General features: G+C 41.1%; 1 protein-coding gene across 12 annotated transcripts in view; it reads right to left on the reverse strand.

Annotated features, from left to right (window-relative positions):
- The window catches only part of LOC128342526 (uncharacterized), a 138,959-nt gene that overhangs the window by 13,514 nt on the left and 101,780 nt on the right, over window positions 1–23,665 (reverse strand). For 11 of the 12 annotated variants that reach the window (XM_053289897.1, XM_053289900.1, XM_053289892.1 and 8 more), the window contains 5 exons: window positions 22,601–22,700; window positions 11,613–11,644; window positions 8,325–8,347; window positions 4,470–4,541; window positions 3,926–4,056 (listed from right to left, as the gene is read on the reverse strand). In XM_053289897.1, the coding sequence (XP_053145872.1) occupies window positions 3,926–4,056; window positions 4,470–4,541; window positions 8,325–8,347; window positions 11,613–11,644; window positions 22,601–22,700 (358 nt within the window). Of the gene's footprint in view, window positions 1–3,925; window positions 4,057–4,469; window positions 4,542–8,324; window positions 8,348–11,612; window positions 11,645–22,600; window positions 22,701–23,665 lie in introns of those variants that run through there. The other variant, XR_008315046.1, reaches the window with a different exon arrangement.

The raw sequence follows: 23,665 nt of genomic DNA on the forward strand, positions 1-23,665 counted from the left end.
CATATATCCGGTGTAAAGAAGCTGCTGTTTTTTCAGGTTGTTAGTTTCCACAAGGCTGCTCTCCCTGCTGTTTACGTTTCAAATGTGACTTGCCTGAATGGAGGCATTTTGCTGCTGTTGAGCAGCTAGCCTGGAAAGCGCTCACGTGTATTATTTGTGAGTTGTTTTGGGCACTTTCCAGATTAAACCCAACAACAGGGGTAAAATGCTTTGGCTTGGCAGGATCATATTGAAAACAATCCCCAGAATCTTAAACACGTACAATGGGGAAATACAGCTACTTTTTTGTGACACACATGCAATGTTGTAGCACTATATTGCAAAGATAAAATCCGAAAGAAGGCATCAGAAATGTGAACGGCACCTTGCTGTCAGCACAGGGACTGCAGTGTCACAACACAGACAGTATGGAAGCACACTTAGCAGATCCGTAGTAACACTGTTGTATGGGTTAATCTGGAAAGTGCCTTGTTTTGTTTTAAGATCGAGTCCTTTTGGGAACCATTTTAAAATATATTTTGCAGGTAAACTGCTTTGAAAACTTTTTTGTTGAAAAGCAGTATATCAATATTTCAACTTTAAAAAAAACAGATGTAGGAATGTTTTACACATTTGCATGCCAAAGAGCAGGAAAAATAGCAGTTTACTCAGAAAAAACGTCTTGTGACTAAAATGAAAAAGAAAACGCTGCTTTACTGCTCAGAGGAGTCATTTTGAAATCAGGCAACTGTTGATGTAGTTCTCAATTCAAGACACTGAATGACGTGGTAAGGTGAAAGGGAAGAGTCACGTTTTAATTTAACACATCTCCATAGTAACACATCCCTAAGTGCAAGATTAGTGCATTATTTTAGACCAGATAAGTTTGATGTATGTTGGCATAAGCAGAGAAAGCCTCAGTCAGATGAAAAACATGCAGGCAGGTTTACAATTCTGCACAGAAAGAGAAAATATGAACAAAAGCTATCTCTGCTGAGTTAGAACAGGGGTCTGGGTAGCCCCAGTATTGTCTGCTATGCTGGGCAGTTGGATCTTGAGGGCCTGCAATCCTTTAATTGAAGATGCCAGTTACTGAGCCTCTGAGATATGGATCGCGCCATCTGCAATTTATTTGTATGTAATTTTATTTGGAAAATATAACACATGGCACAACCCAGTGCACAACTCTGCATGGTTAGAGTCCACTTTAATCAACAGGGCTTCAGCATGCCCAGCCCTCTTGTGAATTGTGTTTCATATTTCCAGTTGTATATTGTTATTTTAAAAGCATAAGTGCAGGCATATTTTACAGGGTTGTGATACACATAAATTATTGTTACAGACATTTCTAGTAAAAAGAAATAGAGGAAGCCTGGAATAGCATGTGGTAGTGGTTTGGTTTTGTTTGGATAAAATGGTGTTGAGGTAGTTCTCATGATCAGATGGGTGGGACGGCGGGCAGGCAGCAGCAGAGAAGGCTGCAGAAGCCCGCCTTCCCTGCAGAAAATCATCAGGGACTGTCTGGGCAAGCACATCACTGCTGCCCCAGGGATGCCCAGAGCTGCTGCCAGAAGGCCTGCTGCTGCCTCAGGGAGTGCGGAGGCTGGGAGGCATTGTCCCGGTCCCCACTGCGTGAGCGTGCAGTGCATTGTGAGGATCCCTCTTCAGAGTAGCCACGCCGTTGCATGAGCAGTTAGCCCTTGGCTAACCGGTGGGCTTTTTTGATAGGTTTTCCGCCGAGGTGCCACCAGCATCCACGTGGATCCCAGAGGTTCTTATGCACAACCTAACCTGGGCTGGGCATCCCTAGCCTGGGTTAGGCTGTGTGTGAGGACAGCCTTGTTATATATATGCCTTTATGAGTTTTAAGTGTATGTATGAATACATGGAGATTGCCCCACCTATTGTTGTGGAGAAATGATTAATTGGGTAGACCTATATTCCAGTAGCAGCTCAGATTACCTGTGGCCTTATTGCAACAGGAATATTTTAGAAAAAGCACAAAAAGGAAAAGCATTTTTGTTGAGATAAAAAGAATTATTTTAGAGCTTGAAGAGCATGACATACAATACTGGAAGGTGCCCCAAATGCAAATTAGTGCTAACCCTTGCTACAATCCATCCACCAACCCTTCGCAGATCAACATTCACAATCCAGACTATAATCTGCCACAAGCACAAAGAGGTGTATTTGAGAAAGGCTCCTGCAAGTAAATATCTAGACAAATGAGCTAAACAAGAAGAGGACAAGCAAAATGATCAGGGGCCTAAAGCACCTTATTTATGAGGCAAGGCTGCATCATCAGGGGCTATAAATTTAGAAAAAAGGTAGCTGAGGGCAGACATGATAGATATTTATAAAATTATGGATGGTGTGGAGAAAATAGAGAGAGAGAAGTTTTTCTTCCTCTCTCTCAACACTTGAATCAGGAGTTATCCCATGAAACTGATTGCCAGGAAATTTAAGAACGACAAAAAGAAGTACCTTTTTACAAAGCACATAATTAATCTATGGAATTCTCTGCCATGGGATGTGGTGATGGCCACCAGCTTGGATGGCTTTAAAAGGGGATTAGACAAATTCATGGAGGACAAGTTCATCAGGTCCTCCTAATCATTACAACTGTAGGCTTCCTCCAGACTCAGTCAGGATACCTTTGAATACTAGTTTCAAGGGAGCAACAGCAACAGGGGGCATGCCTTCATCTCCTGCTTTGTAGACTTCCCAGAGGTATCTGGTGAGCCTCTTTGAATTACAGAATGCTGGACTAGACAGCTCTTGGGCCTAATCCAGCAGAGCTCTTATGTTCTTAAGGAAGGAAACTCCCTATCATCTCATCTTTGGTCATTAGCCAATCTGGCTTGAGAAACAACTTGTTCCCTATGAAAAACTTGACAATTGTATTTATCTGGCACATTTCTATACTGTCAAAAACTTGCAAGACAGTAAGACTGAATTAAGAATAACTCATACATTGAAGGCCAGTACACACAGTGCTCCATGGTGTAAGGCTCTACAAGCAGTGAAGCACAGGAGTGATTGGCAGTCCAATAACCAGCCATTAGCTCTTATTTGGCCCAAATCCTCCACCGGCCCATCACTGGTGATAGGCTGTGCCCTTAGAAGATCAGCCCAGTTGATCCTAGTTGATAACTCATTAGAAACAACCACTAGACTCCTCATTCCAGGAAATTAACTATGCCAGACTCTGCTTACCCTGTCATATGGGTGGTACCTGCTAGATCTTTTGCACTTGCCAGCAGGACTACTGTAACTATAACTGCAATATCTTCCATTATATTATGGGAGTTTTAGAGAATATTCACAAGAGCAAATAATCAAATATGTGTTGTGGCATACATGCTAGGCCAGTTATTTGCTAAAACAAACCCATGTATGTTGAGGTTCCCCAGAACAAGCAGGCGCTAATGACACCTTACATTAAAATGTATGTAAAAAGCCTTGACATCTGTTGATTTTTTTCTTCCAGCCTCTTTGGAAAGGGGTAATTTGGATCAGAAAAGTAGAAGTGGAGAGGGGATGCTTACCCCTTCCCTTTCCCACCATTTATCTGCTCCAAATCCCACCTCAAAGTGTATTTCCCTATGGAGCTCCAAATAATTAACAGATATGACTCCACATGGTCATAATAACAGCATTAAAAATTATTAAGAACTCAGTCCTTAAGTTTAATCCGTAATTGCCTGTCCACAGTGTTGATTACAAATAACACTCCCCGCTCCCCCCAAAAAATGTTTGATGCCTTCTACTTCAGTCTGACATCTATTTCACCAAAGGAAGCACAGATAAAGAGAGTCTTATTAATACATCATTCCTTATGCCTCTCTGAGCCCTGCATTTCAGGACAGCACTGTCTAACTATCTATCTATCTATCTATCTATCTATCTATCTATCTATCTATCTATCTATATTTTAATGTCTTACATTGCTGAGAATTGGTAGGGGTAAAACAGCGGTTCCGAGAACAGGGCCTTCTTTCAAACTCTTGTATTAAACGTCGTCGTTCTTCTACTTGCTGAATCCGTTCATTTTCTCTCCTCCTCCAGGACACTGCCCTAAACAAACAACAATGTGACATGCTGCTGTGAACTTAGCTTGGATGCTTTTAAAGTGTCATTGGTTCTTTCTGTTTTGTGGTTGCCATTCTGCAGGAGGGCTAGAAGGGTACATGATAAGTTCAGTTTCACATCTGACAGCCAAACAGCATGCCAAGAATGAGATCTCACATCACTTTTCTTATTTTATTTTCACTGGCTGACATACAAAATAACAAACTACATGCAAGAGGATGTTATGCTAGAGCAAAGCTTTTGTGCTAACTATTGTCCTAAGTCTGGAGCTTGTGTTCCAGACGAGTATTGGACAAGCCTGCTTATGCTTTATGTCTTAGTGTGAACCACCCTGAACTTCCCTTGTGACAGAAATGTGGGTTATACATTTTAAAAAATAAATAAATAATTATCTGTACCTTACAACACGTTTCTCAGAAGGGGACTCGTACACTTCCTCTGTCTTCTGGTAAGTCCTTCTCGAAGGGGGCCTACAAAGAAAATTCATCATAAATAAACAAAACCAAGATTAAATGTATAAGTACTATAAAACAACAGCAAAATTATCTGACATCATATGGATGTAGTTCATAAAATAATAACCTCATTTGAAATATGTGTTAATATGTGGCCTTCCAGGGTTTTTAAACTGTAAAGGTCTGGTCTGGTTTTCCAGGGTTTTAAAAACTGTTTTAAATGTTTTGATAGGGGTTTTATGTTGTTTTTAGAGTTTTCTATTTTAACAGTTAATTGATTTTAGTTTTACTATAAACCTCCCTGAGCCATTTTTGGAAGGGCGGCATAGAAATCAAACAAACAAACAAATAAATAAAATGTATAAGGAACTTCCCCCCACCAAAAAAATTCCACATTATGCCTTTAAATAGCATAATGATGATCTAGAAATGCCATGCTTCTGCTCATCCATCTTTTTTTTTTTTTTTTTAAATTCAACCCTTCATCTCCTTGTTTTGGTGATGGCTGTTTTCAGCAGGACAATGGTGTAGGCAGCAAGGGAGTTAAATGCCCCTTCCCTGCATGTCGTGGTCCTGATCCTTGATCCCCTGCCTATGGCTACTATTTTAGTTGAAGGGGTAAAAATACAAGCACAAATGATGCATTTAGTCTGATGTATGATCTGACCCTAAGCTTGTTAAGTTTATTACTGGATATATATACAAAGTCATATTGCTTATTATAGTACTCTTTTAGAACAAAAATTTTCAATCAGATGCAACTTAAAACTTCAGTCTGAGTACTACTTTGTGTGCTCCTTTTGATGCAGATAAATCATCTACAGTTCAAGTAGTCTACATAGAATCCAAATTTAATTTGGAAATCTCTGCAAAGTTAAGTTGTAAAGGGGATGACTGGACATGTCAATCATGAATCATGGCCAGTGGGTTATTTATGGTAAAGACTCTCAGGAAATACATTTTTTTCTGCATAACAGAAAAATAGATAAGGCATAAATTCACACATTTTACTGAAATTCATGGACTGTAATAGGCTACTATTCCAGGGATCTGAGTAAAGATTCATAATACTTTAATTCTGTGCTTTAAATAAAAAGAGTAAAAGGGACTGAAAGTTTTAACTCTTCTACAATATTTTAAATATTTCATTTTTTAAAAGTATTTAAGTGCACCCACACTAATGACGCGCCAGTGCTACAGGAGAAGCACTGATGCATCTGAAGAGTTCAACTAACTCAGCTCCACTGCTCATGAGGCTCTGGAAGGGGGACACAAATTCAGACAACCTCCCCTTTCCCCAAAAGTGCTCTATGCCACCCAAAAATATATCCATAAGAATTGTACGGCCCTCAAGAACATAGTTTTGAGTGGCACAGAAGGCTTCTGGGGTGGGGGGAGGGGAAGGAGGTTGTCTAAATTATTCCCACTCCCCTTCACAAGTACCAGTGCAGTGTTAGTCTGGAACCCCTCAGAGCACTGGTGCTATACCAGTGCTTCTCCCATATGTTCTAGAAAAAATTATCTGAAGCCAGTGTTCTAGAAAAAATTATCTGAAGACTGTCCACTAATTTCATTTCTTAATTTTATCAGCCGGAAAATGTAGAGCTAGAGCAAAGTGGAGAAATTAATTTTCCAGAGTAAACTTAGATGCACACAACTGTGTTCTAGGCTACCTGTTATGATCATGCCCCTCCTCCACAGAGTCCTGGCACCTTCTATGAAGATTTAGTCACTATGCACAGCATCCTTGTACAAACGCAGCATTAGGACTGCAGCTGAGCTCTTCTCAGTCACATCTGTTTCTAATGATATTTTAAGTGGGTGTACCACAGAAAGTTCAGTAATGATTTTTATAACTGCTCTATTGTCCTGCAACTTCATGGGATGCTCATATATACAGGTGAAACTCGGAAAATTAGAATATCGTGCAAAAGTCCATTAATTTCAGTAATGCAAATTAAAAGGTGAAACTGATATATGAGACAGACGCATTACATGCAAAGCGAGATAAGTCAAGCCTTAATTTGTTATAATTGTGATGATCATGGCGTACAGCTCATGAAAACCCCAAATCCACAATCTCAGAAAATTAGAATATTACATGGAACCAAGAAGACAAGGATTGAAGAATAGAACAATATCGGACCTCTGAAAAGTATACAGTGTACTGTGCTTGATTGGCCAGCAAACTCGCCTGACCTGACCCCATAGAGAATCTATGGGGCATTGCCAAGAGAAGGATGAGAGACATGAGACCAAACAATGCAGAATTGCTGAAGGCCGCTAATGAAGCATCCTGGTCTTCCATAATACCTTATCAGTGCCACAGGCTGATAGCATCCATGCCACGCTGCATTGAGGCAGTAATTGCTGCAAAAGGGGCCCAAACCAAGTACTCAATACATATGCATGCTTATACTTTTCAGAGGTCCGATATTGTTCTATTCTTCAATCCTTGTCTTCTTGGTTCCATGTAATATTCTAATTTTCTGAGATTGTGGATTTGGGGTTTTCATGAGCTGTACATGTTTTCATGATCATCACAATTATAACAAATTAAGGCTTGACTTATCTCGCTTTGCATGTAATGCGTCTGTCTCATATATCAGTTTCACCTTTTAATTTGCATTACTGAAATTAATGGACTTTTGCACGATATTCTAATTTTCCGAGTTTCACCTGTATGTATTTGGATACATTATGCAATACAGACATACCCATTTATTTTAATAAGTTTAAATCCTGCCCTTCAGTTTATGGAACTTGCAGGGCGACGTGCAACACAACAAAGCTCAAGCTAACCCCCAAATAATCTGTAAAATACTGAGATGTTTTACTTGGTTGAACACTATTTTGAGTAGGTCTCTCAACACTTTTACCATCCTCTGCTAAATATTATCCTAGTTGTTGAGTCACAGCATCTCAAGGAGGTGGCACTTCTTCATAAATTGAGAGTATAAACAAAAGGGAGTCATTCTGCACCACATACAGCTCACGCATACATGGAAGGTGGTGAAGGCCATTAGCTTAGATGCCTTTAAAAGGGGATTAGATACATTAATGAGGTCTGTCAGAAGGCTATTATTAGTCATGCCGGCTAAGTGGAACTTCCAGGTTCAGAACCAATATATCTCTGAATACCAGTTGCTTGGGCGTGGGCTAGCGCCTTCATTCCCCATTTGCAATCCCTTCAGAGGCATCTGGCTGGCCTCTGTGAGAAACAAGAATGTTAGACTTGATGGACATTTGGTCTCAGCAGAACTCTACTCAGGAATGATTGCAGAAAGCACATTGCATGCATAAGGAAAATAACTCTCTTATCTTTCTCTTGTTTCATGAAAATAAACTAGCTTGGAAATCACTGAAGGAGCAAGCAAGAAAAGAACAGCTCTGAACAACAAATGATGAATAACTGCTCTCCCTGACAATTGATCCAACAGGGTGTACAGCTGAGCAATAGTTTCAAACAGCATGAAAAACTTCCACAGCATGAATAATTTTCAGTATGACACTATATTTATGATAGATGCAGTGTTTTCTGTTTCTAATTGCAGAACAGAAATATTAATATATTAATATGGTATCTAGCCTGGATTATACCCTACAATGGGATTTGTTTACCATGGATACTCCCCCCTCCCAACCATAATAAATAAATAAATAAATAAATAAATAAATAAATAAAATCCCAAAGAAATCTCTACTCCGGCTGGATATCACATAGAATAAATAGGGATCAGGCATAGCAGCATTCCTGATGGTGGCAGGAGCATGTTTTAATATTTTCATTTAATATACCTTTTTGCAGCAGGTGCCAAACCCTAAAACAGAGAGAAATATGGCATGAAACAACATATAGACAGAAATTTGGAATAGTAATAAAACTAGTGAAGGGGGGGGATCTTGTGAGCTTCCAAACCCTTGAACTCCCATTAACTTCAGTGGAAAATTTATATGCTTATTATTTCTATTGAAGCTTTTCAGGATTCAGGCTATAGTATTTTCTGTAGAGCAAATTATGGTAATCTCCCTACCCCCATTATTGATTGATTGATTGATTGATTATTAAATTTATATACCGCCTTTCATTAAAGCAATCCCAAGGCGGTTTACAGCAAAAGACAAACACCACTTTCAAGATCCCCCAACAATTTCTAATGGAAAGCAGGCTATACTTATACAAAGCTTATTATCTGCTTTAAATCTGAGTTCCGCATCTGGTTACAGAGATTTCATCGCATGTAAAGACTGTGTGTATATTTATTTTAATGCCCATAAACACATTATGAAGTAACAATTGGCAGTGGAATCCAAATACTTGAATGTGCAGCAAATTAGATGTGTGTAATCTTCATTCATGGTTGTATGTACAGGAGGCCCTGAATGTCACAGATTCTGCACTAGGAGCTTCAGCTAAACTAGATATACACCTGGTTTCAATTATTATGGGGGTGAATTTCAGCCATTTGCAGTTCCTATGTGTGAATTTCACACTTCTGGTTGCATTTCCAGCTTGAAGAGAGTTCTGGAGGCAGTGTGGAGCCATGATGGAATGTGGTTTTGAGACTTTTTTGGTTTGGGGGGGGGGCATTACTTGAAGACAGCTAGATAGATGATGTGGCCAAGGTGTGGTGCTGTACCCCTCTCTTATTTCTGGATTTTTTTGGGTAATGTTTTGTTCTTTGTTATGTACGTTCTCCAACCAGTGAACCTAACCCCATTCATTCCAATAGGCACAAAGTTTCAATTACTGCAGTTTCAGCATCTGCAGTGGTATTGTGGAATGTAATCTCTATGATATTCAAGGGCTTCCTCAGCTGAACATCCCACCCTAGAACATCCCACCCTACACATCCTAGCTGGTAAATGTCACACATGAAAGAATACTAATTGGTAGTATCCTTTGGTGCGCTTCCTGGCTTGGAAACTACTACAGATTGCTCTTGAGTCAGGACCAAAGTAGCTAGCAAGGGCTGTGTTAAGAATTTAGGGGCTCCATCTTGGTCTTCTTCTGTTGCCTAGATAAGAGCAGTACATCCTGCTTGCTGTATTCCAGGCCTTGGCCCCTGATGAAACCTGGAAGAATATTCTAGGTAGCCTATCAGGCAGAAATTCATGACTAGATTATACATCTAACTTTTTGACTCCCCTCTTTTGTCACTCTACTGACTTTGCTTGTCTGGAAAATGAGCATTCACTACAGAAGAGGAAACTAGCAGTGGGAAGTTAAGATTGAGAACTTCCACAAAATATAGAGATAGGGCCTTTTCGGTTGTGGTCTCTTGGCTTTGAAATGCCATCCCTGAAGAACTTCACCATGCTCCCTCCCTCGGTGTTTTCAAAAAACAATCAAAAACACATCTTTTTAAAGAGGCTTTTAAATGTTTTATCTCTTTTTATATCTGGCAGGTTCTTAAGTTTTAATAGTTCTCTCTATTTAGCTTTTAAAATAACTTTTAATTTGAAACTGTAAAAAAAATAGCCTGTAATTTTAAATGTGGTTTTAGCTTGATCTTTTAACTTGTTTTAACTTACATTTGCTTAACTTTATATTAGTTTTATTTTACCTTGTATCTTTTTATTATGTTGTGAGCCACCCCGAGCAGCAGTGTACTGGAGGGGCGGGGTATATAATAACTAAATAATAAATACATAGTGCAGAAGTAAACTGGTTAATAAAGATGTACAAGACTACAGTTCTGATCCACATGTCCACTTCTGATATAAAATCCCCCTGAAGGCCTTTCCACAATTTTTGTACAGCAAGGCAGATTTGTGAATTTGCCCTTATGTGATAAGACTACTGTATTCATCACACCTTGAAAAATTCTAGGGCAGCATCCAGACTCTAGTAATGATTAAGCACCACTGCAATCAATGAGACAAATTAGTCAGGCCCAATTTAAGTCCCATTAATTAATGGGACTTAGTCTTCAGTAGCTTAGTCTGGATGCTGGACCTGGTTTTCAAGCACTTTCCAGGATGTTGTAAATAACAGTCTTACTAAAGTAGGGTATAGGATGACTTAATTATACAAAAATGGCGGGAGGGGGGGAATCTTGTGTGCTGTGATTGGACTACCCCTTTAAAAGGTGCATATGAATGCACCAATACTAATTAGGCACTCCAAGAGTATAACTAGAAAAACCCAACAATCTCAAAATACTTATTCCAGGATCCATAAAGTCCTTTTATAGCTGCAGTTGGGATATTCTTGGAAATATGAAGAAAGGAAAAAAGACTGATTCTTAACTCACATTGTTGCAGCCAGCCCCACCCTGAAAGACCAGCAGTTCTGGACTCCAAAGAGACTCAGATTTAGTTACTGATGGGAGGCAAGGCTAGTAGCAATTAGGGGTGTGCACAAAACTGGCTGGCCCAGTTTGGTTCAAGTCCAAACTGGACCCAAACTGGACCGGGCCAGTTCAATTTTGCCCCCCATTGAACTCCCCTGAGTTCGGTTCGGTAGGGTTCGTGAGTCATTTTCTTAACTACTTACCCCCTCCAGGGGGCTTCTCCGAGGCCTCGCAGGGTGTGTGTGTGTCCACGGAGGTCCCCTCACCCCCGCTGACCTTCCTTGTGCCAAAAACTGCCTGGTTCGGGCGTTCTTCGGCCCTTTCCCCCAGCGACCATTTTGGAGGCTGCCATGCATACGCAATGGGCCTCTGTGTGGTCTGAGTCATGACCAGGACCCCCCTGCAGCCTTGCAGAAGCCCCCAGGAGGGGGAAAGTACTAAACTTTTTGTGTGTGTGCAAAAAATTAATTGTGAACCCCCAAATGGCTGTTGTGGGGGTTGGTCTGGGGTAGGACTGAACAGGGGGTGGTTTGGTTTGACCCTGAACTGTTGAACCAAACTGGTTCAACATCGAACACGTTCAACATCAAACCTGTTTGCACATCCTTAGTAGCAATATTGATCCACAAGGGAACACGCAGAATGGATGTAGGGAAAAGTAACCTTCAATTTAATTGTTTCTATTAGTTTTCAAAAAACCCAGAGTGCTGATCAACACAGCTACATTTCAAAGCATAACTTTCTAGTAATGGGTCCTTTGAATATCATACCAATGCTAAATATGCCATACCTCAATTTCAAGGGCTGGAAATACTTTTCCCCCTAGTATGAAGAGAGAGAAAACAAAACAGGAGCCAATATTATGTATATTTGGCTATTTTAAACTACTACAATAACTACTACAGATATATATATATATACACCGCTCTTCAACCAAAGTTATCTAAGAAAAAACAACATACAGAAAAAACAAACACATAAATAAGTGTTCCACATACACAGTGGCTTTTCCCATTTTCTTCTAAAAGCAAGATAACTCTCATCACACACAATGGAAAAAAATCTCTAAATTTTCCTTTGGATTCTAGAGTTCCATATTACCAGAAATGTCCACCAAATGGGATAAAACCCATCAAAACCCAGAATTCTTAAATTTTCATAATGTATTCATTAAAGTAAATATTTTACTCTTCTGAGAATTGACATTTTAAAAAATGGCTGTGGTAGTTATCGAAGGAATTTAATTTTTAATGTGTCCGTGAGCATTTTCTGTGCTGTGGAGGGAAGAAAGAAAACAGAAATGGGCCTAAAGAGTAGGTGGGTTTTAAAAATGTTAATGGCTTACATCATTACTAATGTTTCACACGCAACAGGGAAGGGGTAATGTTTGTAGATCCTCCCTTACTTCTGCAGCCCCTGTTGTCCTCAGGGACATTTTTTGGAGGCTCAGAGGGCAGCAAAGCAAATACATGAAAATCGTCCCTTCCCCATTGCATGTATGAAACTTTAGTCCAGATGTCAGCTAGTGTTTCTAATGTTTCTATTAGTACTAGAATTGTAAAGGTACACTGGTACATTTCTGCAGGAACAAAAAAGTAAAATAAATGTGAGAGGGGTTAAGCTATTGTTTCTGTGTTGCTGTATAGATGTCTCCATGGTGTGTTCTCATGTAGGAAGATAATTCATTCAAAATAATGACTGTGGGGGCAGGGAGCAAAATATTATTTTAGAAACATACAAATGGGTTTCTCTGCGGGCTGGTTGCACAATTTTATTTACTGTTGCTGGTGAACTTCTCTGGGAAGGCAGCAAAGATTATTTTAGAATTCTAATTTTTACTATTGTTTTATATTTATAAATTTTAAAGGAATGTTTTTTTAACTTCTTACTTACATTTTCCAGAAGTTAGAGGATACTTGTTATTTCAAAAGGTTGAGAGGTATTGAAGTAACTGACTGCCCAGAATATTAAATATCAAAATGGGAAGAATTAGGGTCCGGCACTACCTCTTGGCTTGCCCTTAATTGACACATTACAGGTTCCCCTCGTTAAACCATGGGCCTGGCACCCACAGTTTCACATATCCACAGATGGGTCCCAGTTTCTTTATCCACAGTACAAAAATAGGCTAAAATTCACCTATTCGCAATTGTTGAGTGGCTGGAAATGACACTGAAATGAGTTCTGGTATCACTTCCAGCCACCATTTTAGAACTTGGAGCCATTCTGAGGCTTTCTTTCTTTCTTTTTAAAAAACCTTTTTGGGGGTGAATATTCACCAAAAATTTGGTGGATTTGGGGGTTTTCAGGGGCATTTCTAGAGCCCTGGAGAGCAAGGTACTATCCATTTCGACTCTTATTTCCCTTTCTACTATACAGGTGAAACTCGGAAAATTAGAATATCGTGCAAAAGTCCATTAATTTCAGTAATGCAAATTAAAAGGTGAAACTGATATATGAGACAGACGCATTACATGCAAAGCGAGATAAGTCAAGCCTTAATTTGTTATAATTGTGATGATCATGAAAACATGTACAGCTCATGAAAACCCCAAATCCACAATCTCAGAAAATTAGAATATTACATGGAACCAAGAAGACAAGGATTGAAGAATAGAACAATATCGGACCTCTGAAAAGTATAAGCATGCATATGTATTGAGTACTTGGTTTGGGCCCCTTTTGCAGTAATTACTGCCTCAATGCAGCGTGGCATGGATGCTATCAGCCTGTGGCACTAATGAGGTATTATGGAAGACCAGGATGCTTCATTAGCGGCCTTCAGCAATTCTGCATTGTTTGGTCTCATGTCTCTCATCCTTCTCTTGGCAATGCCCCATAGATTCTCTATGGGGTCAGGTCAGGCGAGTTTGCTGGCCAATCAAGCACAGTACACTGTATACTTTTCAGAGGTCCGATATTGTTCTATTCTTCAATCCTTGTCTTCTTGGTTCCATGTAATATTCTAATTTTCTGAGATTGTGGATTTGGGGTTTTCATGAGCTGTACGCCATGATCATCACAATTATAACAAATTAAGGCTTGACTTATCTCGCTTTGCATGTAATGCGTCTGTCTCATATATCAGTTTCACCTTTTAATTTGCATTACTGAAATTAATGGACTTTTGCACGATATTCTAATTTTCCGAGTTTCACCTGTATTTGGTATATGTTTTGTGCATAGGAATCTAACCTCTAGATTCCCATAGAGGTTTCTGTTCTCGGCTACAACCATGAGTACAGAAACTGCGAATAAAGGAACCTTGGTATTGTTCTTTTATTTGCGGTTTCTGTACTCACGTTTATAGCCGAGAATGGAAACCCCGCAAATAACGAGGGCCACTTGTATTTTAAAAGATAAAAGGGTTTCCCTCACAGAGGTCGCAAGCAGACAGTGCTCAACAAAATGCTTTTTAAAAACACCCCAGAAGAATATTAATTGGATGGAAGTGGACAAAAGATGGAAGCAATTGTATTATTTATTAAACCGACAAGATTAATTGGCTTCATGATACTAGATTGTAAGAAGGACTATTCTACTTTTAGGATCTTTTAAACCTGAAAAACAAAGCATTCCCTAAGAAGCTGCTAGGAACTGCTTTTAGTGATGGTCTCTTAGAACATTTGATATTGAGAGTGATCAATATATCAAAATGCAAAATTAATTTGTAGCCGTCAGAGAAATGTGTGTGTGAAATAGCATAATAATTAAAATCTCAGTATGAATTGAAAACCTTAGCTCAGTTTGATATATGCTTTATAGCTTTACCTGAGGATGTTGTTCTCAGCCAATGGAGATGAGCCCCCCCCCTTTAAAAAAAACATCTTTTTCATCTGTCATTAAATACCAACACTACATCACAATGGCAGGACTGGTGTGTCACTGTAAGTGTGTCAATGTGGCAGAAATGCACCTCTCTTCATACTGATAGGCATTTCTGTAGCTCATATTGTTGGAAAAGCTTCAGTTGGTACAAACTGAAGCTTGGTACAAAATGTTGCTGCTCAGCGGTTAGGAAGGGCTGATCTTTGGGAACACAATTTTGGGCAATTTACATTGACTGTTTGTTTCCAAGCTCAGTTCAAGGCGCAAGCTGTTGCCTTTCAACCTCTTAAGTAGTTTGGGACCTGAGTATGTTAAGGACCTGTGTTTGCCTGCTTGCTTGATGCTCCAATAATCTTTTGAGATTATGCTGTGGATGATGATGATGATTATTATTTAATTAAAATAATAATTCAGCCTTTGTCATCTGAAGTACACTATACACCCATCAGGAGAATAGTATTTTTTATGGTACAGAAATGCCAGCTGTTCAAGCTGGTTTCAGAAAAGGCCAAGGAACAAGAGACACCATTGCAGATGCACACTGGATAATTGAGAAAGCCAAAGAATACCAACATGAAGTCAATATGTGCTTTATTGACTACAGAAAAGCCTTTGATTGTGTTAAGTGATCTCATGACATTCATAAACAAAGGGTTCCGTGCCTGCGCAGACCAACTTTGGGTAAAATTCGTTAGCTCCTCGAGACACCCCCAACTGCCTCCTGCACATGCCCTGCAGATTCTTATACCGGCAGTTAGGCATCCCTCTTTCAGTTTCTTGTTGGCCAACTAATGTTATTTTCCTGTAAGCATCTCTGAATTCACAGTTCGTATTGCAGTGGGGATGGCTGGGCGGGTTTTATGAATGTTGTGAGATCACTACTGGATCATATGTTACAGGTAAGCAACTTCTTTATCTGGATAGTGATCTCACGACAGTCATAAACAGTGGGTGAATTACAAGCTTCCCTTGAGGTGGGAGCCGCAAGCTATTGCAACACCTTTTTTAGTACTGCCCTTCTGAAATCAGCTGCCGCTGCAGAGACATAAGTTTTGGGCGGTATAGAAATACGTCAAATAAATAAATAAATAAATAAATAAATAAATAAATAAATAAAGCATAATGCTTGACAAATGTTTGGTCTGATGCCTAGGAAGCAGCCATGCAGATGTCCTTGAACCTCACGCCAGACAAATACGCTGCTGATGTTGCATACGCCTTTGTTGAATGGGCCTTCACTGATCTTGGTGGGGTCACTTTTTGCAGTTCATATGCCATCATTATCGCCTCCACTAGCCAATGTGATACTTGTTGGTGTGATGGCATTTGGCGCTTTCGCTGGCTGCTCATGCAAATAGATGTCTTGTTTTCCTAATCCTGTGTTCTTTTTAAATAGAACAGCACTGCCCTACACACATCCAGATAATGCATTGCATGCTCCAATGGCGAGGGTGGATTACTGAAAAAGGTCAGCAGAACTATATCATGGTTCAAATGAAAGTCCAAGACTATCTTTGGTCTGAAGTCTGGATCCATGCGCATCACGACCTTATCTTGATAAAATTTTGTATATGGTTCATCTATACGAAGTGCTAGAAGTTCACTTATGCATTTCGCACTTGTTATTGCCACGAGGAATATGGTCTTCAATGCCACCAGTTTCATAGCAGCAGTTGCCATTGGCTCAAAAAGGTTTTTCCATTAACATGGAAAGCACAAGAGACAGACTCCACTTGTCCATGGGCTGTCGTACTGGTGGGTACATATTATTTATTCCTTTCAGGAATTCCTTGCACCTTGGGTGGGAACACTGTTTTCTCATCCCATCTACTGTGGCGTGCTGAAATTCCTGCATATGCACCTTAATGGAGACATTCACAAGTCCCTGTGTTTTCAAGGATGTGAGATATAGCAACACCTCTCTTAGTGTTGCTTCCTTGGGCGTAAAGTGTTTCAATTCTGTATAGTTGCAAAACTTCTTCCAATTGGCTTGATAATTTCTCCTGGTGGAACTCTTTCTGTTATTCAGTAAGATTTTCCTCAGAAATCCTCCAAGCTGTAAGATTTAGTGTGGCTAGGTTTGGGTGCAGCAGCTGACCTTTCTCTTGACTTTTCTGGTCCGGTTGCTGTGGTGGTCACCTGTGGTTCCAGCCAGACAGTCTGAGTAGCTGCGGGAACCATGGCTGTCTTGGCCACCAGGGAGTTATTAAAATTCCTCTGGTCTTGTCCTGCAGTACCTTGACTACCACCCTGTTCAGCAGGGAATACAGCGGATACAAATAAAATGTACTCTGTCCATTGAAACTGGAAGGCATCGCCCCTGGAGCGGCTTCCTAGTCCCATTCTGGAACAGTACTGCCCACATTTCTTGTTCTGGTCAGTTGCAAATAGGTCCACTGTCAGTGTCCCCCAACATGTGAACAGCTCTTCCAGGAGTAAGGGATTCATTTCCCATTCATGTTGTTGGAGCATATGACTCCTCCTCAGTGCATCCGCTAATGTGTTGTCCTCCCCCTTTATGTGGATGGCAACCATATGAATCGTTCGTGCGATGCACCAGTTCCACATTCGTAAACTGAGTTGACACAGTGGCTTTGATATGGTGCCTCCTTGGTTGTTTATGTATGTTATCGCAGCAGTATTGTCCATTTGTATCTGGATCACGTGGCCCATGATGGTGTTTTGAAAAGACTGCAGAGCCTTGAAGGCAGCCAATAGCTCCAGAAAGTTTATATGCAACTGCCTTTCTTGTGCAGTCCAAAGGCCCTGCAACCTTAGCTCTGATAGATGAGCTCCCCAACCCAGCATGGAGGCATCTGTCATCACCGTCAGTGTGGGCACTAGAGATTTGAATGAAATTCCCCTTTGGAGATTTGTGCTGTTGGCTCACAAGCGTTGAGAGGCGAGCACCTTTTTTGGTATAAGCAGGAGCTCGTTCTGTGGATCGACACTGGGGTGGAATTCCAACAAGTACCATGTTTGCAGCTTCCTCAGTCTCAGTTTCGCATACCGTACTGTAGATGTGCATGATGCTATCAGGCCCATAAGTACCTGGATTGCCCTTGCTCTCTGTAGTGGAGTCATTTGGAATGCTTTCACTATTTTTTGAATGCGTTCGTATCTGTCTTCTGGCAAGTATGCCCTCTGTTCTTCCATGTCTACTACCACTCCGATGTACTGGAGTCGTTTGGCAGGTTATAGATGTGACTTTTCCCAATTGCTGAAACTCCCCTGCAACTGGTACTCAGAGGCATCCTGCCTTTGAGGCTGGAGGTGGCCTTTAGCCCTCCAACTATTAGCCGATGAATTTCTCTCTATCCACTTTCTCCACACCATGCATGATTTTATAGACCTCTATCATGTCTCCCCACAGTTGTCTTTTTTCTAAACTAAAAAGCCCCAGGTGTTGTAACCTTGTCTCATAAGAAAGGTGCTCTAGGCCCCTGATCATCTTGGTTGCCTTCTTCTGCACCTTTTCCAGTTCTACCATGTCCTTTTTAAGATGTGCTGACCAGAATTGTACGCAGTACTCCAGGTGTGGCCGCACCATAGTTACGTATAATGGCATTACAATATTCGCTATTTTATTTTCAATCCCCTTCCTCATGATCCCTAGCATGGAATTGGCCTTTTTCCAAGCTGCTGCACATTGAGCCCACACTTTCTATGAGCTGTCCACCATGACCCCAAGATCCCTCTCCTGGTCAGTCACTGACAGCTTAGATCCCATCAGCATATACTTGAAGTTGGGGTTTTTCGCCCCAATGTGCATCACTTTACAGTTGCCAGCATTGAACCACATTTGCCATTTTGTTGCCCACTCCCCCAGTTTGGAGAGATCCTTTTGGAGCTCCTCACAATCCGTTTTGGATTTCACTACCCAAAAGAGTTTGGTATCATCTGCAAATGTAGCCACCTTGCTGCTTACCCCTGATTCTAGATCTTTTCTGCTTACCCCTGCTTCTACACTTTTCTTCGTGTAGAAGTGGAAGGATTGCTTGCAGTGTTATCATGTGAAACCTCTGCAAAAATCCCCTTCTTAGCAATTCAAAGTATGTTTATGTATCAGTGTGGATGTATAAGGAGACAGCGTTGCTGAGGAAGAACCAGATGTGGGCCACTGTTAAGGTTTTGTGTTCAGAATTACTCTGGATTCACACAGCTATATGTAAATCCTGAATTTGGCCTTCAGAAGATCCTTCTTTGACAATGTATGGCGCTTACTATTACAATTGTATTAGTGAATTATATCCTACTTATGGTGCTGTGGCAACCCATGCCAGAAGCATTGACCAGGAAGGAGCACCTAGGCACAGAGCACAGCCACCATTTATTTCTTGAAGAAGAAATTTTGCTTACAAAAAAGCCTTCTGTTTTGCTTACCGCCAGAATTCTCCAGGCATTTAATCTATGCTTCTCTTTTCTGAATTTAATGGCTATTCTATATCAGTCTTAAACACCTGAGCGCTCTCTCTCTCTCTCTCTCTCTCTCTCAAAAAGCTTCAAACAATGCAGCCTGTGCTCCACCTTCTGGCCAATTAAGGTAACTGTAATGGATTTCTCCCCTTAAGGCAGCAAGATTCAGTTGATGTAATTGATAAATTAACACAATTTTAGGAACAAAGGAAGCTGTCATGCCTTATACTGAATCAGACCATTGGTTCATCTAGCTCAGTATCATCTATACTGCCTGGGAGTGGCTCTCCAAGATGTCAGGCAGGAGTCTTTTCCCAGTCCTACCTGGAGATGTCAGGAATGGAACCTGGGACTTTCTGCATGCAAAGCAGACATTCTACTATTGAGTCACACCACTGACTAATTGGGGGGGGGCAATTTTAATTGGCAATGAGATTTAAAGGCACACTTGGGTTTTTTAAATCCTATTTTGGGTCTGGTGTATGATTGTAATATGAAATTAAAAATAGCTTTTCCTTTTAACAATTGGCAGTTTTTGTTTATTAGATTAAATGTTTTCCCACATTTTCTCTAATTTCTCTAAAAGCACCTTTATTGAGGTTTTGGTAATATAAAATACAGAATTTAATATTTCTGAAATGGTATTTTCTTCTAAGTGGCAGTTTTTGATATATTCAATTTATTTATATTTATAAATGAGACAGGTTTTTTTAAGTGGTGGAAAGTTTGATTTCCATGCCCCTCCCCGCTTTTAACCAGTCCAACAGAAGAATTAATATCACTCTCTTCTGAGCACTATTTTCTTCAAAATTCCAGTCATATTAGTCTGTAAAACCTGTGTGGTTAAAATCAGAAATGCAAAACTATTAGCCTGGATGTATGCTCTATGAGATCCTACTGGTGAGAAACTGGTGCAACTGAAAATGAGATTTTAAAAAAATAACCAATCTAAAATTACAAACTGTATTAGCTGTTTTCTATTTCTGATTTAATATTATGGTCACTCAAAATATTTCAGCAACATAAAACATGTCTTTAGCTGTATCTCAGTGGTTAGTCCTGAGAAGCTGCTGTGAACCATAACTTCCCTAAATTATGGGAATAATCTAGTAGCATTGAGATTCTAAGGGTAGGTTCAGTTGCCACAGCAGCAAGCCCAGTTTCTGGTGGTGTTGGGGGCAATATGAGGACATTGATAATTGATAATAAATAAATAAATAAATACTTTAAAAAATATGTTGGCATATCCTGTTTTGCTTGTAGTTCTGAACCAGAAACAAATCTTCTGAGCCAGATTTGAAGTTGAGCTCGCTGATAAGCTCAAGGAAAAACAGGTTGCTCACCTGTAACTGATGATCTGGTAGAGATCTGTCAGCATCCATAAGAATGGGTTCTGTGCCTGCACAGGAAACCCACAGTAGCCGTGCCTTAGCTTGCCGAGGTGTCCAAGCCCTGCCCCCACTCAGAACATGCTATTTAAGGGCAGGCTGGACGCGACGTCCCTCAGTTCTTGGACAACCGCCAAGGTGAGTTCACACTTGATGATTGAGCAATTCAAGGGCAGTAGCATGCACATCAATATGTGCATAGCAGAACACTACTACTGCAGGGGGTAGGTAGGGAGGGTCTTATGGATGTTGATGGATCTCTACCAGATCATCAGTTACAGGTGAGCAACCTGTTTATCTGGATCAATATCCGTCAACAGCCATAAGAATGGGTGTTTAGCAAGCTCCCCATGGAGGAGGGTGCAGTAGTGCTACTGCAACACCCATTTAAGGATGCTTCTCCTGAAGCTAGCCTCTGCAGCAGAGCACACATCTATGCTGTAATGCTTAACAAAAGAGAGATTTGATGACCAGGTGGCCGCTTTGCAGATATCTAAGAAGCCAACTCCCCAAAGGTGTGCCACTGAAGAAGCATAGGCCCAAGTAGAATGGGCTTTGATGGCTTTCGGTGGTGCCTTTTGTTGTATCTTGTAGGTGAGCAGGATGAGGTCAACTAGCCATGTTGACAACTTTTGCCTAGATATGCAAGAGCCCTTGGCGGAACTACTGTAGGCGACGAAGAGGCGTGTAGGATCTAAAGTCCTTTGTATGTGTTGTATAGAAGAAGAGAGCCCTGCACACATCCAGCGAATGCATGGTCCTCTCCAGGGATGACTGCGGGTTCCAGAAAAAGGTAGGTAAAATTATGTCCTGATTCAGATGAACAAAGCCTACGACCATGAAGTCTTTGACGTCGACATCGAGATCTGCGCGCCAAATTTCCTCTGCAACCGACAGAGACCTCCGTTCCAGTACCCCATCTGGACAGCAAGTGCACTCAAGCTTTGAAAGACAATAACACCTTGACGATTGATGTATGCTTGTGCCGTCGTGTTGTCTAGCTGGACTTGGACATAGGTGCCTTGTAAAATTGGTAAGAAGGCCCGTAGAGCAAGAAAAATTGCAAGCAATTTCAAGAAGTTTATGTGAGGTTGCTTCTGGCTTGGGGTCCATTTCCCTTGGGTCTGTTGACCTGTGCAATGTGCCCCCCAGCCCAGAAGGGAAGCACCTGTTGTTAGCCATACTGCTGGTAACGGGATCTGGAATGGTACGCCCTCCAAGAGGTTTCTGCGTTCTGTCCACCAAGAGAGGGACCGGAAAACCAGTCCGTTCCGCGGATCAAAGCCAGTCATTGGTTGTCAGCTGGTCCGAGTCAGAAATTAGAATCACTGTCAGCCAGAAATAGGTCAAATACACTAAAATCAGTCTTTTAAAAAAGTACAATAAATAAAATGAACTCATGAGGAACTTTCCGACGGAGAGGCAGCAGACCGAGGTCCAAACGCAAAGGCGGTCGGAAACGCACTGAGGGACGTCGCATCCACCCTGCCCTTAAATAGCACGCTCTGCATGGGGGTGGGGCTTGGATGCTTCGGCAAGCTGAGGCATGGCTACCGTGGGTTTCCTGCGCAGGCACAGAACCCATTCTTATAGCTGCCGACGGGTCTCGATCCAGATCTGGCAGTTCACCATTTCTTCCTGTGTTGTCTGAACCCACCCTAAGAAAACCTGCAGGGGCATAGCTCACAGCTATATGGAATTGACTGGAAAATTGACAGTTTGGAGAACTGATCAGTTTGGCATTCAGTGAAATAACGTGAAGCACAAACTCTCAAAAACACTGAGGCTAGTGTCTATAATTTTGGCTGGACACTTATATTGTCAATTATAGAGTTATGGATTATTTTCAGGTCAGCTGGAGATATCTGATCTGACAAGAAGAGTGGATGGGGAAAGCCCATAGAAGGAAACAAGATAATTACAGAATGGACAAAAATAACTAGTTTATTCAGTATGTCCAGTAATGTACTACATCATTTGAATAACTCCCTAAATACTGCAATTTTTAAAAGATACAATGCCTTACAAAGTTAGGAAATATTCATGAAATACAACCTTTATTCACTTATATGGACTAGCCTCACTTTGTTTTTTAAGTATGTCTCCTACAACCATACTGTGAAAATAATTCTTAATTTCTCAGTACCTGCCGTCTCCAATTTAACTTCAGTACATTTCACCTTATCCACAGAAATAGCTGACTTGGCATGCGAGACAGAAGAGACATCTTGGGAAATCACAGCACTCTGATTTGTAGGCAAAAGAAAGGGAGTGTTAGTTTTCTTCAACAAACATTCTGCAAAATGAGGCACACCCATTACCACTGATGTACCATGGTGAGGAGCTTCAATGTGTGCCATTGGCTTGAGTGCTTTCTCCCTCCCCATGCACAAGTTCTCCCCTCTCTTCCATGGTTTGCTTTAACTATGATGTAGTATTATATTTGCATCAGCACAACATATAAGTATACACAGAGAGAGACTAGTTTGGCTTTTAAAAAGAACATAGTTAAACAGGGATAAGGAAGCAGCCTTGAACTGAAACTGGGAGATATTAAAGTAATTCACACAACCTTTTTAGCTGGGCGGGGAAGGCTGGGGGGAGGCAGGAGTGCTTCTATCTTCTATCTAGGAGTGCATGATCAGCACTACTCTCGGCAGCGTGGGTGTCCTGGAGGCTGGGATGACGCAGCCCAGCTTCCAGATATCTCTAAATGCACTGTGGAAGGAGTATGGTGCATTGTGGGATTCCCCCTCAGTCAGGCACTCTAGATGCCTGCAGCCCGAGCAGACACATGACTGGGGACTGGGGGGCGTGAAGGGTGCACTTGCTCCCTTCTGCCTGGGTAAAAGCTCAGGTAAAAACCCTGGGTACTCAGTGGGTAGTGCCAGGATGAGCCACAATTCTGATGCTTCACACGAGTAGCCCTACCCTGGTAAGGCTGCACAAGCCTGGGTACGGCTGCTTGTGTGAACAGCCTGAGAGAGAGAGAGAGAGAGAGAGAAGGCTTCAGTGCACTTTGGACCTGTGGTGGTTGGTTGGGAAGAAGAGGTATTAGCAAATGCTTTGTTTTTTAAACAGGCCAAAAGGGGGTCTCTGCTGCCTGTTAGTAGTATAATCTGTGGGTTGAAGTGGGGAAGGAGAAGTACTTTTCTCTCCCTCTCCCCACCCCCCTGATGGGCAGGAGTCATATGGCAATATATGAGAGGCA

The sequence above is a fragment of the Hemicordylus capensis genome, chromosome 2 (assembly GCF_027244095.1).
Source record: "Hemicordylus capensis ecotype Gifberg chromosome 2, rHemCap1.1.pri, whole genome shotgun sequence".
Lineage (NCBI taxonomy): Eukaryota > Metazoa > Chordata > Lepidosauria > Squamata > Cordylidae > Hemicordylus > Hemicordylus capensis.